This window comes from Mycotypha africana (assembly GCF_025528875.1).
Source record: "Mycotypha africana strain NRRL 2978 chromosome Unknown BDF20scaffold_4, whole genome shotgun sequence".
NCBI lineage: Eukaryota > Fungi > Mucoromycota > Mucoromycetes > Mucorales > Mycotyphaceae > Mycotypha > Mycotypha africana.
In genome coordinates, this window is record NW_026515728.1 from 1,308,917 (window position 1) to 1,323,752 (window position 14,836).

The following is a 14,836-nucleotide window of genomic DNA, read 5'->3' on the forward strand; positions in this document are numbered from 1 at the left end:
CCTCTTTGAATGTTATTTCAGAAATAATGCATCACGAATTAACAAAAAATACAAGATACAGTTGGTACGCCAAGCAAAAGTTTTATTTTATCTATACATAGTATTCCAGGATTATATCATTCATTGTCGTCTTTCATGAAATCAGGTAACTCCTCAATACCATCTTTTTGTTCGTTTGTAGTAGATGATAAAATGCCTAGTTCCTCAGCTACAGATTCATCATATGTGTGTCGAACTAACTTATCATACAGATCGTCAGATATCTTTTTACAAAGTGACTTGGTAAGGTGAACAATTTTTCTGGCACGCAAAGGAGGCAGCACCCTGAGTAAATTGGCAGGATGGTCACTATGAAGAAGTTCAGTTCGTATCAAAGCAAGCTGAGCAATGATGAACAGAATGTTAAGGTGAAGGCCATACGAGAACATGAAATCCCACAGGTATAATAACTCGGAAGAGGGGGGTGTGCACGCAGATAGTGTCATGACAGCTATAACAATCCAGAGAAAAAAAAGAAAAAGCTTTTAGTAATCAATGAGCCACCTGAAATGTTTGAATGATTGCAAGTTCATCATACAGGCGAAAGCATAGGTTCTGGCAGTTATATTTTTTCCGTACAGAAAGCCATACAGAACTGGATCTAATTGTAGGAGACATATATCTAAAAGCTATCACAGAGAAAAAAAAAGAAAAAAAAAAAGAACCCATGTATGAATCGAATCTATTCTGCAATTGGCAGCTGTATCTTGCAGACTTACTTTGAGACCGCAATGAACACCTTTCATGGTTGGATGCACATACAGAGGACACCATTTTCGTACCAAGATGGAAAACGAGAAAAACGCTTCCATTTCGGGCATAGTCATCAAAAAGGGTGCTGCAAGTATATTCATACCTTGAACATAAGTGACAGTATCTAATTCCTCGTTGCCATTATTTCCTGGATGAGAACGAAAAAGGTCAGGGCATCAATATCACATTCACTGAAACTTCTTTCTTATTGAAAATACCTACCTTCCTTGTTCCACACAAAAGCATTCAATAAGCGTACCAACATGTCTTCAGATACATGTTCAATGAAATTCGTATCGGTCGTCATTGTACGAAACGTGTCTTGCCTGATTTTATCGTCAAGAGAGCTTGAGCCTTTTTCGACGAGACTTATATAGGTAGATGCAGATACTCGATTGACTCGAAGCAAAAGCTTCCACGCTTTGCCTCTTAGCTTTATATAATTTATAAATCAACTATTTCACAAAACGACACTGATATCTGTTATTTAATTTTACCTCTTTGGGGCAGAAATGCTGCAAAGCTTCACGTAATGCAGTTAAACTCTCTTCAGAAGCTTCAGAATCTGTGTGCTTACGAGCTAATATACTTTCTGTGGTAGGCTGAGACTGTTCCACTGTAACGTCCATAAAAAATATCACGCAGTTTTTATTAAAGTAAAAGACCGTTTTAATTTAGAGAAGAAAGAAGCAGTAAGAAATTAAAATAAAAGAATGCTGCTTTGAAGTCTCTTGTTATCCAAAGTACAATAAAAGAAGGTGTATGATTAATTACTGAAAAAAATTGCCTTTATTCATTATAATTAGTCAATTTCATTGTTCTTTGAGCAATGGAAGGTATTAACAAATGTATGATGTTATGTTGGGTATAAACGTGGTTAAGCCTATCGCTTAGTTTTTCTCTTCTTGGCAGTACTGCTTGAACTGACGCTTTTGCCTGACTTTTGTTTTTCCTCAGCTTTATTGGGTGCAGCAGTAGAAGAACCTGCTTTACCGTTAGCATCATCTTCTTGATTGGAATGCTCGTTTATTGATTGAGGTGGAGTTGATGTTGCAGCAGTTGTTACCGATGTTGTCTGTGCTGCCTTTCTCGCTCGAGTTCTTCTAATCGGTTTTACAGTTTGAATATCTTCATCATCTTCGTCTTCCGCATCTTCCTCACTATCAGGACGAATCGTTCTTTTGGGTCTGGTAGTCGTTGTAGGAACCAATTTCGTTTGAACTTTACTCCTTGTTTGAACCGTAGGAGACGGTTTTGTTTGTTCTTGATTTTTTGTTTCAGGAGGTTTTGTACCAGTGCCGATATGCTCGTCGACTGCAGCAGTAGGTGTATCGGCTTCTGATGTCGGAGATGATGGGGTGGAAGAGGACGCCCTTTTACCTTGCTTTTTCGCTGATGACGTTTTTTCTAAACCACCTTCCTGTTGTTGTTCATATTCTTTCAGTTTGCCTTGAAGGGTTTCAATTTCAAGTTTGAAGGTCCTGCACCTTTCCGTCATATTTTCAAGATCTTTCCTCGTCCTCTCTACAATATCACCACCGTATTTGGCTTGCTCTGCCTCTCTCACCAACTGTAAATCTTCTTCAAACTGCTTCATCAACTTTGCTTGCTTTGCTTTGTAGTGCTGTTTGATCTGCTCCCTTTCTTCTTCACGTTCGTTATTCAGCTTCTCGATGACTCCAGTTAACATCAGCTTATACTTATCCTTCACCTTTTTAACAGCGGCTTTAATCTTTTCTTCAACCTCTGTATCCGTATTCGCTCCTGCCAATTGCTGCTGCTGGTGCTCACGCTGTACTGTAATGAGCTTATTCTGTGCTGTTCTTAACTCCTCTTGCATGCTTTGATACTTTGTCTCTAACTCAGAATTGTCTCGTTCAAGTCGTACATTTGTTTCTTTCAAGTGATTATTGAATTCTTGTAGTCTTCTATTTTCGGTGCGAAGGCGTTCTAATTCTTGACTCTGCTCTGAAACTTTGGCTCGTTGAGATCCTTGCACTGTCTCGTACTGTTGTAAATGTGATTGAAGCTTTTGTATTTCTTGTCTAGCTTCTGTTAGCTTTTCCGTCAACTGAGGTACAATAATGCTCGTCAAGTGTTCTACTCTATTACGTTCTGTTTGAATATCTGCTTCTAGATTCTCAATTTTGAAATTTCGCATGCTTATGACTGCTTCAGCATAAGCTAACAGAAGATTAAAGAAACCCCCCCCCATTATTCTTAGTAAAGGCTTGAACGAACGAAAGTAAACGCTACAGTTCTTAATGTACCTAATTCTGCTTTTGATTCAATTGCTGCTTGCTTATTGACTGTTGTAGATCTGAGTTCTTCATTCCTGATTTCCAAAAAATTCACTTGATTTTGTTTACAACTTAAATAGTCTTCTATTTTCTTCTTCTATTAAAGAGTTCAGACATAGCATTCTTTAAACATACATTTTCTTTTATTCGTCCCTTTACCTCTTCTGCAAGCTGTTTATAGCGTTCTCCGATGACTATGACTTTTTTATGTAGTCGTTTATACTCTACTGTATTTTTCGTTTGGATGGTGGGACGCGTGCGAATAGCAATCTGACAAAATTTTTCTATGAGATCTAGGCACGCGGTCAAGTCATCTAGGGCTTCCTTACTCACGCGCGTCTTAACAGCCGTAATGTGTTAGTCAATATACTTCCAATCAAGAGGTGTCATCGGTATTCAATGAAAGGGTACTTTACATTATAATACGCGAGGATGGTGAGCTGTTCCTCACCACACAATGCTGGTGTCAAGAGTTTAGTCAAGATAATGCCGTCTGTATCTAAGCGTCCTTCGTATGAATCTGTTACGCTATCAACGACTTCGCCTGCCAAAGAAACGAATAGAGAGAGTAGCAGTAAATAAAGGGAAGCTCTATAAAATTATTCTGAATTTGAACACATAAAGGCTATGTGTGTGCGTGCCATTGATGATTTCCCCTTACACAAGGCTTTGAATGAGTAATAAATCGATCTGTTCAGTTGGTTATTTGCAGGGATTGTATTAAAAGGAGGATTGATGATATCCATGATTTGTAGTCGACCTTGAACCCCATCCACATTATTCGTCAGTTTTATGCTTAACAATGTAGGCATTCCTATTTCATGTCTCGCTTTTGACTTTACATCGTCAAAGTTTTTTACTGCTTTCATCAAAAAATCAATGCCATTGTTCTGCTGTATATCCCCCACTGTGGTAGGACCATAAAAAGAAGGGAGGCTGATGAGGACGACTCCAATTTCCTTTTTGTGTTATCACTGTAAAATTGTCCGGGCCTTACGTGTATATTCTTCATCTTTTCTAATATCGATGATTTGCCTATCTGAAACAGCAAGATAAGCATACTCGATTCTGAAAGGACTTTTTAGATCGGGATCACTCTTTTGTTGATGCTGTTCTTGCAATTGTTGTTGCATTGCATTTATCCTATCCATCAGCATATCAAGCAACAAACGGGTATCTTTCTTTCTTTGTTGGTATACATTCGTGTCCCTAAAACAAATGATATAGATGTTAAAAACCAGTGCTGTGTTTCTCTCTCCATTGTTATCAATGCGTTTTATCATTACCCTTTTCCTAACATCAAGATAGTAGAACTATAGCCTTGTAAGCATATGAAATGTATATGATACAATGTCTTTCAATTAAATTTTTTTCCCGTTTTCTCTTTGTTCACTCAACATGGGATAGCCTACCGTGCAAAACAAGGTCAACGATAGCTTGCTCCTTCTCGTAAGTGTTTTCGACCAACTCGGGCGTTATGCAATGGCTATACTGATATGATCTCCTAATCGACAGAATGTTGACAACGGGTGTGAACAAATAAGTTTAGAAATTTTCTACACTTTAAACTGATGATGCTTACTCTTCAGTGCCATCTATATGAAATTAGAAAAAGTGGTTAGGATGATGTCCGATCATCTTACTCGCGTTGCTACCGATGGATTAAACAAACCTCCTAGGTATACTTCAACACCTGCATCGTTAGGTGTAGCCATTAATTGGTAGTTGTCACCCTCTAATGGGGCGCTGGGGGGTACTAAGCATGCTATACTTTTGACAAACTGGCATTCCATTGTTGGGCAATTTGATGGTTGAACAAAAGAAACAGGAACCTACTTTTTTTTTTTTGTTTCCCGGTGCCTGATTTGAAAAAATTTATACAAAATCAGGAATAAATATATCAAAATCTATCAACACGGTTGATTTTTTCTTTTATTGTTCGAAAATACGAGAGTATAATTACAGTTTTTTTCCGGAAATCTATGTATAAACATTGACTTCCTTTACGGGAAGCACATTTGGGACGGTATCATTTTCGGTTTCTAAAGGAACACTAACAACCTTTGAAAATGGGCATAAAATATCGGATGGATCAAAAGTGGGAATCGTTTCTTCTACATTGTCATTGTCTTCTTCTTGCAGCGGCAGCTCTTCCAATAATAAGTCGTCGGGAGTGCATGCTGATACCTGTAAATGAAGGTCCAGACCTTTTTTCTTCAATTGCGACATAGTAGCGGGCTCGCCCCATATGTCAAATAAAGCCATGTCAGTCTGCGGATGTTCCTGTAATGCTGTTGCTATTTCAGCCCATTGACTCGTTTCTGTCAATAAAGGTACATTGTAAAGTGAGACGGCATCCTCAAAATCCTTTTTCAACGACTTTTTCTTCAATTCAATGTGAGCGGTCGAAAGGGAGGAGCCAGTAGGTGGATAAAGCATCACATAGGATCTTAAATAAATCAATTCCTCGAAATAACGCCGCCACGTCGATTTATAGCTCCATTCGCTCGAACGCAGATTAGGTAAAGAGATATCTTGTAACTGATAGCCTTGTTGATCTGCTAGTCTCGCTGTGATGTAATCATGGAATTCCCTCCAATGCTCTGGAAAATAGACAGCTCCTAAATAACTAGGCCATTGCATCAAGTAAGGCTGCTCAGTACTGTTACTGCTAAATAACTTTCTACCGGAAAGATCCGTTTCTAAGAGTTCGGGTGAGTACAAACTGATGCCAAAAAGACGGTGATTTCTATGTGTGTTTTTACTGCTATACCGAGTACTCAGAATAGTATACTTGGCCCAAATATAGTAAAATTTGGACAACTCCAACTCATTATTCAAGAGGATGGCATATTCGTGATTACTGGAAGGATACCATGATTCAACAAAGATGGAATTTTTGGGCGCAGCAGCAATTCGATGCCGGAGCTGCTTTTTGTTTGTCTTTTGTGAAAGATATTGACGGACGAGGTCTTGCGTCTCCTTACTGGAACTATGCTCCAAGAAGACGGTGATATCCATTACATCACCTAAATGATAGGCATTCTCGATCGACTTTAATAGTAGCTCCATACCGCTTGCTTTTTTGTCTGTGGTGGTCACCATGAGTTTAATATGAATATCGTTCCATTTGGATAAAGTAGTGAGTGGTAAATCGGGCATCCATAGTGCATATTGTATTTCTTCGCTAGGCAGAAAGACGGTCGTTAGGTGAAGCAATTTGGCAGCTGTTTCGAGTTGCTTATACACGTGGATCTCTTTCTCCTTATTGATGGAATGAATGATGAGTGTAGGCTGACTCATGGTCAATAGGGGCGTTAAAGCATAGAGTGCATGATGAGCCACGTCTCTACGACTAAAGTCATGTAGGATAATGTTGTGGTTGCTTTGTTTCGGACAGAGAGATGGAGTAACATCATAGTGATAGTTTGCAACGATATGTACAGCGACTTGTCTCTCACTGAATTTGCAAATTAACGGTTGGAAAGAAGACAGTTCAGAGGCTGAACCTGCATAAAAGAGAACAGTATTGCTGCTGGTCGTCGCGAAGTCAGAAAGAGCGGCTGTTGGATGGTAATGGTGCTCTGATTGATAATAATGCAAAAGTAATTCCTTCGTATCCTTCTGCTCCAACGACTTGCATGTCTGTGATTTTTGCGTTTTTGATAGCCTGACATCACCCCAATAAGCACGCTCAATCGGATCGATGGGTATGGCAATGGAGGGTATGCCTGCTTCATATAAAGCTTGACTGATCCATAGACCTAAAGGCAATGGCTGTTTTGAAAGAGATGCGGCGCCTGTCGAGGCGAGTAAATAAGATAACCATGACCGATGGAGAAGCCAGCTATCGTTGATCATGTCTACAATCTGGCTCTTCATTTGACTGTCTGTTGCACGCATTGAGTCCGGGACACACTCTATATGACCATTTTCTTTATTCACGTTCGCAGCTTCTGTCCCTAAAAGTGACGACTGATATTGCTGTGTGAAGGATAGCTTTAATATTTTCTCCAAATATCGTTTTCCTGGTGCAATATTTTGATCTATGATCCAAACAAAGTCTGTCGCCACATGAGGTAAGACCGACGTCAGCCAATCGTTTCCTTTTTCTGTGGTGGATGTGGTTGCTGTTAAAACACTCACTCTCCTTCGATCCAATGTCATAATTCTTGCTTCCACTTCTTGTTTCTGATCGGGTTGACATACGATCCAAATAGTCTGGGGTAAAGCCGTTTGAGTTAAAATGGATTGAACTTGAGCGTAGAGCTGTGATAGAGTGCGTGTATGTACTATGGCAGTGACAGGCACTTGTCCACTTCGTTTGTCTGCTGCTGTTGACGATGCATCAGGATAAAAGATAGAAGATAAAGAGATACTGTTGGTAAGGCGTCTCAATTCGTCAAACGTATGACCCTGAATGATGCCCTTGGAAAGTAAATGGATAAAAGAGTGTCTAGGATGCGTTTGCTGAGTGCTCATTTGATGCCAAGGATCGGTGAAAGTATCCATCGTCATCGTGTTACTCAGATGAATTGGCTTTTTATTTCTGCCTTTGACATTATCTGCTGTTGTTTTCTTTTCACTTTTGTCATTCAATAGTTTAGTTAACCGGTGATAGTCTGTCAGCTGTGATGCATCCTTATATTTTGCGCCGGGTGTTGATGATGCTAGAGCGTCGATTTTCATTGATTCAGTGGATGAAAAGTCGTTTGCTGTCTTGCTTGTAATGGTCGTTAGTAGAAAGATAGTAGTGAGCAGGAGTAACATAGACGCTATGAGCACCGTTTTTCTATTTTTAAGCAGCATTCTGCGTAGATTTGTATGATATTTTATTGATTTTGAAGTGGATCGAGGACCAGCCTTTTCTAAATCCTTTTCATCCAACCTCATGATAAGAAAAGGAAATGTATAAAAGAACGAATAGGTATAAAGAAAGGAAAAAAAAAGTGGAAGGAGAGAAGGGAGGAAGAGTGTAAGGAGGAGAAGAAGAATTGAAAAGAGAGAATATGACTCGAAATCCTTTACATTTTATTCATTGTTAGAAATTGTAGAAAAAAAAAAAGCTGGGTTTTCTACTTTGATTTAAGGGGTGAAAAACATTCTTTTTGCATCTGATTTTTTCTATTTTTTTCTCTTGAAATTTACCTTACTATTGCAAAAAGCGCTTTGGGTTGCCATAGAAACAGTCTCGTTGACAACGGTTGCCATTGTATCCTTTTCTTCTTATTTAACGATTCCTTTCTACAGTACATAGCTGATTTTCGGTGCCTAAAAAATGATAACTATCTATTTGGTATGAGAAATGAGGGGGTATGACAACAACATATTGAAGAAAATTGAATTTCGATCATGTTGACCAATCACAAATTAGGTACGTGCAACTACATTAATTCGAAATCAATTAAACGGGAATGCTTCATTTCCGTTTGTATTTAAGGCTGCATGAACAAAGCAAACACAAAGAGAAAAAGGGTATGTAGTTTACTAAATAATGGAGTTTAATACAAGCCCCTAATATAGAAGCTGTCACTTTATCCATTGCCAACAATCGTAATGGTAACTTGCCACTTTATGAAACATTGACCCTATTGTCTATAACCATGGCTTCAACGATCCATGACTTTACGAAAGCCCTACTATCATCATCATGAGTGAATTATTTGATAAAACAAAAATAGAAAGATCGACTGTTGCGGGTTCTTCCGTATGTCGATCCGTGAACCCAAATTTCTGCCTTGAAGCACCTTCATCCAATGATACAGGATGTGTGCCTGTTTATTATGTCATCCGCCACAGTTTATCCGAATCTCTGTCTGCAGTTGCAGCTAATAGAATGGCACTCTCAATTCACAAGGAAGGGAGATATCAAAGCCTCAATGCTAAGCCTATTTTAGCAAATGTAATTATAGAAATAGACTGTGGCTCATTCATTATACTTTTGGTAATCCAGCATGTTTTTTTTTTCTATGCCTAAAAATACAATCATTGCATTTTGTTTTACAGCAGATTTTTTTAAGCGCCACCTTGTTGTCTTCTTGGCTGTAAGCCTGGGGGAGGATGAGTTGCATAAACGGGAAAAAGATAAAGGTGGGGGAGATGACGTGCATGTCTCAGTAAAGACATTAAGTATTGTGCAAAGATATCGGGAGATTCTCCAATATAAAAAAAAATGTCACTCCTGTAAAGAAGTGCACATTTGATGAAGAGATCAACGCGTCGTCCACAAGAAGATCATTCACTGATTTTGTAAAAGGGACACACAACCGAGGAGGGTTACCTAAGACATCATTGAAACTCAGTTCAAATTGCATACATTTGTTTATAATTACACGCTGAGTGTAAGCTAGACGACAGTGTTATTCTTAGTAACAAGGCATTGTCTGTGAGCAAAGTGTAATAGGTGAAAAAAGAGTATATATATATATATAGAGGCCATAGTTTCTTGTCAAGACTGTAATAGCAGGCAAAAAGGCAAGTAAAAGAGATTTCCAAATTTGTACTTTTCCTTTTGCCTAACTACCCTTTTTTTTTTCTTCTTATTTTTTTTCAGGCTGAGAAAAATAGTAGGAAAAGGAAAAAAAAAGAAAGTTTATTTTTCTTATACAACACAACTGTTTTCTTGGTCTTTTTTTTTCTGTCTTTTCTATTAGCATCACTGTCATCATCTGCAAATTATACTCATTTCAACATCCTCAATTATTCCTTATCCATAACAATATACCCCTGGTTAATTACATCTTTGTGTTTGTAATTACGATATCTCTATGTCAATAGGAACAGCAAAAAGCATAGAAAGCTTTTCAATACGGACCTCTTTTGCACCACCATTATTGCTCTTTCATTACTATTATTACCTACTATTATTATACTCAGCAACCATCAGCACCACAGCGAGCGCACAAGAAGACAACGGTGCTCTTGATTGTTTCCCGTTGAAAGGTTCAACTACTTGCCCAGCTTTTCAAACATTTTACATTAGTGTGGAGGGCAACCAGAAAAGATACCCATTTCTCGCCAATGTCACTGACATTGCCTCCTTTGATGAAGCATTGACCCAATATGTTCAATCATCAGACTTTTATTTATCTGCTCTTGGATGCAATTATAAAGCCAACCCTACCACCAATATACCCTATGCTCGATATTCCTTCACCTATATGTGTGCTACATTAATACAAGATACAACTACCTCTTTACCGTGTAATTATCAATATAATCTATCACCACCGGCCTTATGTCAGAGAACGTGTTTTGATTATGTCGCCAGTGTCAACCAGTTAACCGACAATAATATTGATATGTGTCCAAATCAATTTGAACAGTCTGAACAAGTGCTCAATTTGAATACCACTTGTCAATATTGGAGCGGACTCAATGGTACACACAATTGTATCGTAGGCTTAGCCAACGAGCCCAATTATTGTGGATTTGGTGGATTGAATGCTGCTTGTCAATATTGCAAGACAAACAGTACACAAGATGCATGTTGTCAGCAATTAGTGGGTTGTAGAACACTATCGGTAGGTGCTATCATTGGCATCATCATTGGCTCTCTTGTTTTCGTTGGCGTTGTAGGCTTTTTTGCCATTTGGATGTATAAGAGACGAAAGAGACAAAGGAATGGTGGAAACAACCATTTTAATCGTCATCGTAGCGGTCCTGGCAAACACCGATCGTTCTCACTCAAAAAGAAAAAAAGAGACTTCAATCCGATGATGGAAGATGACGATACAACCTCCTTGGGATATGAATCATTGGTCACTCATTCTCAAAGAGGCTTAGTAGCATCCAATGTCAATCCTACTACTCACATACAGCAGCAGCAGCAGCAGCAGCAGCAGCTTTTGCAAGTACAACAACAACAACCGCAGACGATGATCAATGGTACCATGACAATGAATATGGAGGAGTTTTTTGAAGTCAAGCATCCTTACCCACCACAAATGGGAGATGAGTTGGCATTACATATAGGGGATATAGTATGTGTAGCCATGAATTTTGATGACGGCTGGGCTCTCGGATTTAATGTCACTACAGGGTTAAAAGGTGTGTTTCCGCTCGTATGCGTAGTGCCTGTCAATAAAGAGCTACTAGAGCAATTACTGAATATCGCCAATAGTAGCAACCAAGGCCTACCACCACCACCTCAACCTCCCCCTCATCAGCTCTTACTCTCGCCAACCGCATCACCTTTACCAACGAATAAAACATTGATCGAAGAAGGGTCTCCGGAATACGTACAAATGCAACAACTACTATCTAGAAGAAGTACAGCCACGAGCACTAGAGGAACGGATTTTATCAATGAGAGTCATGAGAGCAGAAGGGTGGCTTCCGAGCAATCCACACCCATCACGCAACATGAATCCATACCAAGAAGAACAGCGAGTATCATGAGAAGTTATGTAGATTATGGTCATCACTATGAAGACGATGTACTGGACTCTCCCACTTCACCCAATTTAAATACGCCATTTTTTGTTGATGTACCTATATCACAGCCAGAGCCCATTTTACAACCGCATCACCCACAGCATCCTATTGTCGAAACGATCGAATTACATCAACAAAAATACCGTTCACCATAGAAAAATGTAACATAATACAATGATAATAAAGACTAAAAATAAAAAGAAAAAAGAAACGGGGCTTTTTTTTCGGAATTTCCCATTGGTTGGTTTTTTAGTGGCATTCATGCCATATCCCAGTGTGCTGTTTAGGGACTTTACTTTTTTTCTGCTCTTTCTTTCATTCCTCCAGATATCCCCTCAAGTACATACTTGATGCCATTGTTAAATTTGTAGTCCAAGAGCCACGTACTGTATATCACACATCTTTCTTTTTGTTCTGTCCTAGTTTTTTGCACAGACGCACACATACACTTATATATACAACAAACACACAAATCACAGACACACACAACAAGTTTTCTATTTAAAGCAGAAGAACATGGATATTGTATGTGAAAAGTCTTGCTCATCATCTTCATCGTCCACGAAAGCCAAACAAACATTTTCTTATATATCTTCGACTTCTATATCCGTGGAAGATACTCGAAGGTTTTGGACAGCCAATTGCAGCAGTCCCTCTCAAAGCATCAGCAGTCATTCGATGTATGATATCAGCAACAGCAATGACATTGACATATCCTTTGGAATAACCACAGACGATAATATGACGGATACTACCACTACTTCTGCTATACCAGGTGAGATCTTATGATTTGCAAATACCATAGTTTGGACTTTTTTGATCCTGTTATCGGACTTTTTTATTAAAAGTGTTATATACAAAATTTGCCTGCTCAGGTGCATTAATTTTTCATCCATCCTCCACTCACGAACCACCACCAGCACAGCAAAGAAAAAGACAAAGAAAAACAACGGAAGAACGCGCATGTAATGCAACGACTACTTTATTACTATTGTCCATCATTGAATCCCTTTGTAAAGCCCATGCTGCTGATAATAAAGGGAATAATGACGAAGCCGCTAACCAGCATTTCTTGCTTATTTGTCAAACCTTGAAGCAACTGGGTGTATTGAATGATGATGATAGCAGTCTTAGCAGTAGTAACCATAGTAGCCGTCAACACTCGCCCATCTCGCCATCAGCAACGGAGGGTCATCCTTTCGAAGGTGATAAATATGCTAAATTTCGTTCAGCCTCTTTAGAGGCTTTCGAACAGTTATTTTTCAATGCAAAAAAAAGGCAGACCTTTTCCAATATCAGTAGTGCCAGACAGCAGCAGCAGCAGCAACCGTCGTCTTTCAGCAAAGGAGTAGAACGTAAATTACTACCTTTCTCACCTTCATTAGATACGTATTCAATGGAAGCAGCTGAAGCGCACGATAGCCACAGCCATATTTATTCTTTATTCAGTCTTACCTTCGAAGGTGTTCGACCTGCCCGCTATCATCGTGACTTTGTAGAACTGGATTTGCTGGGACGTGGTGGATTTGCGAGTGTGTGGAAAGCAGAACATAAATTAGAAAATATCCACTATGCCATCAAAAAGATACCTTTGCGGACCTATTTGAAAGATGGCTATGAAAAAATATTTCGCGAAGTGAAGCACTTGGCAAGATTACAACATACCAACGTAGTGCGCTATTACACTTCTTGGACAGAATTTGTCAGTGATGCTTATTTAAAGAGAGGGACACAGGACGACGGAGACGACGACGACGACGACGACGACGAGGATGATTACGGTTCTGACGGAATGGAAAAATCAACACAAAAACAACATGCTGGCGGTACCTTTGTTCTTTTCATCCAAATGGAGCTCTGTAATACAACTTTGCAGGACTTTTTAAAGCTGAGAAACCAAAAACCGAACGAATACTTTGATGAAAAGCAGAATGTAGACATTTTTCGACAGATATTAGAAGGCATCGATTATATACATCAACAAGGCATCATGCATCGAGACTTGAAACCAGGAAATATTTTCTTGATGCCTCCCACAACAACAACGACGAATGGAACAACATCTGTCAAGCCGACTGTGATTCCGAAAATTGGCGATTTCGGTTTATCAGTAGACATGTATGCTTCATCCGCTGTTTCTTCTTCTACTACTACAACGACTGTGACAGATTGCTGTGCTACGTTATCCACGCCAGCGATGAGTGGCAGCAGCACAGAAAGCGTTGTCCTTAAAGATGTCACGGGTTTGTTTGGTTCTCTGACAGGAAAAAGTGAGGGCTCGACATCCGATGGAGATTCGAGTACAGATAATGCAGTCGATCCACCACAAGGAATGATTTTATCTGATTTATCTCGGATCAAATCAGGTGCTAGAACGAGTGGAGTAGGAACACGAACAGTAAGTTACCCGCCTATGTGCAGTACAAATGGAGGTTTGGCCATAGGCAGATATCCACTATGGATCAACAGCGGCTTACCCTTCTGATTCTATTTTCTAGTATGCTTCTCCAGAACAGTTGGCAACTCGCTGTAGAGTGACTTACAACGAGAAAGTGGATATCTACTCGCTTGGCATCATTCTTTTTGAGTTATTCCAGCCCTTCTCATCTGCTATGGAACGCGCGCGTTCAATCGATCAATTGAAACAAAAAGGCATCCTGCCTTCAGCCTTTCAGCGAAAATATCCTTATATTGGCGACATGATTCTTCATATGCTACATCCTGATCCTCAGCAAAGACCAAGTGCGGTAGAATTGCTTCAAAATGACATTTTCTCTTCTCTTGACTCTATCAGCAGCGACAGCAGTAGCCATAGGCAACATAGATCGTTGACTTTATCACATTCCCTAGTGTCCAGGGAGCAAAATGAAAGATTGGGAGGATTACGCCCATCCTTACCCGCATTACCGTCACCTAGAAGCATCGAGGCAAACGAAATGGACGGCTACCGTAGTAGCCATGGTAGCCATTACAGTACCTCTGCAGCCAGCAGCGCGAGTCAGATGGAAAGACTTGAAATGAAATACAAGGAAGCAATGATGGAGAATGAGCAACTTCAAACGAAATTAAGACTGATGGAAAAGCAGCTATCACAGATAAACATGAAAAGTACCCTACCAACGTCCTCTCAAGATACCATTACGACCACCTTTTTGGAAAAGGTGCCTTCTGTGACCAATAGCAACGCTGGAGATAGCTATGCTTATGATAAACGAGCTGTCTCAAAAATATTTTCTAATTTCATCTTATCTTCTCATCATTAAACATAGACATCCCCTTCCCTCTTCTTGTTTTACCCCATACCTTTC

The 14,836-nt window shown here is 39.5% G+C and overlaps 5 protein-coding genes across 5 annotated transcripts; 2 read left to right on the top strand and 3 right to left on the bottom strand.

Annotated features, from left to right (window-relative positions):
- Window positions 1-108: 108 nt before the first annotated feature.
- On the bottom strand, window positions 109-1,548 carry BDF20DRAFT_451088 (rab-GTPase-TBC domain-containing protein). The gene is made up of 5 exons (XM_053075478.1): window positions 1,290-1,548; window positions 1,015-1,225; window positions 759-940; window positions 578-668; window positions 109-490 (listed from the first exon to the last, which is right to left on the bottom strand). The coding sequence occupies exons 1-5, from the start codon at window positions 1,419-1,421 to the stop codon at window positions 117-119; spliced, it is 990 nt and encodes a 329-aa protein (XP_052937314.1). The 5' UTR covers window positions 1,422-1,548; the 3' UTR covers window positions 109-116.
- A 127-nt stretch (window positions 1,549-1,675) lies between these two features.
- On the bottom strand, window positions 1,676-4,885 carry BDF20DRAFT_912301 (uncharacterized protein; the record flags this gene model as incomplete). Its single annotated transcript, XM_053083936.1, has 10 exons — window positions 1,676-2,976; window positions 3,063-3,189; window positions 3,252-3,431; window positions 3,509-3,636; window positions 3,754-3,999; window positions 4,090-4,301; window positions 4,379-4,412; window positions 4,505-4,596; window positions 4,675-4,687; window positions 4,765-4,885. 10 exons carry the CDS (start codon window positions 4,883-4,885, stop codon window positions 1,676-1,678), a joined length of 2,454 nt encoding a protein of 817 aa, XP_052937315.1.
- A 99-nt stretch (window positions 4,886-4,984) lies between these two features.
- On the bottom strand, window positions 4,985-6,179 carry BDF20DRAFT_864915 (uncharacterized protein). The gene has a single exon (XM_053080763.1). The coding sequence runs from the start codon at window positions 6,162-6,164 to the stop codon at window positions 5,073-5,075; it is 1,092 nt and encodes a 363-aa protein (XP_052937316.1). The 5' UTR covers window positions 6,165-6,179; the 3' UTR covers window positions 4,985-5,072.
- A 3,761-nt stretch (window positions 6,180-9,940) lies between these two features.
- On the top strand, window positions 9,941-10,522 carry BDF20DRAFT_791337 (uncharacterized protein; the record flags this gene model as incomplete). The annotated part of the gene is made up of 1 exon (XM_053076196.1): window positions 9,941-10,522. A coding segment is annotated over one exon (582 nt), but the record flags the coding sequence as incomplete, so codon positions are not given.
- A 1,522-nt stretch (window positions 10,523-12,044) lies between these two features.
- BDF20DRAFT_834747 (kinase-like domain-containing protein) lies at window positions 12,045-14,791 on the top strand (the record flags this gene model as incomplete). Its single annotated transcript, XM_053078766.1, has 3 exons — window positions 12,045-12,303; window positions 12,404-13,926; window positions 14,027-14,791. The coding sequence occupies 3 exons, from the start codon at window positions 12,045-12,047 to the stop codon at window positions 14,789-14,791; spliced, it is 2,547 nt and encodes an 848-aa protein (XP_052937318.1).
- Between the last annotated feature and the right edge of the window lie 45 nt (window positions 14,792-14,836).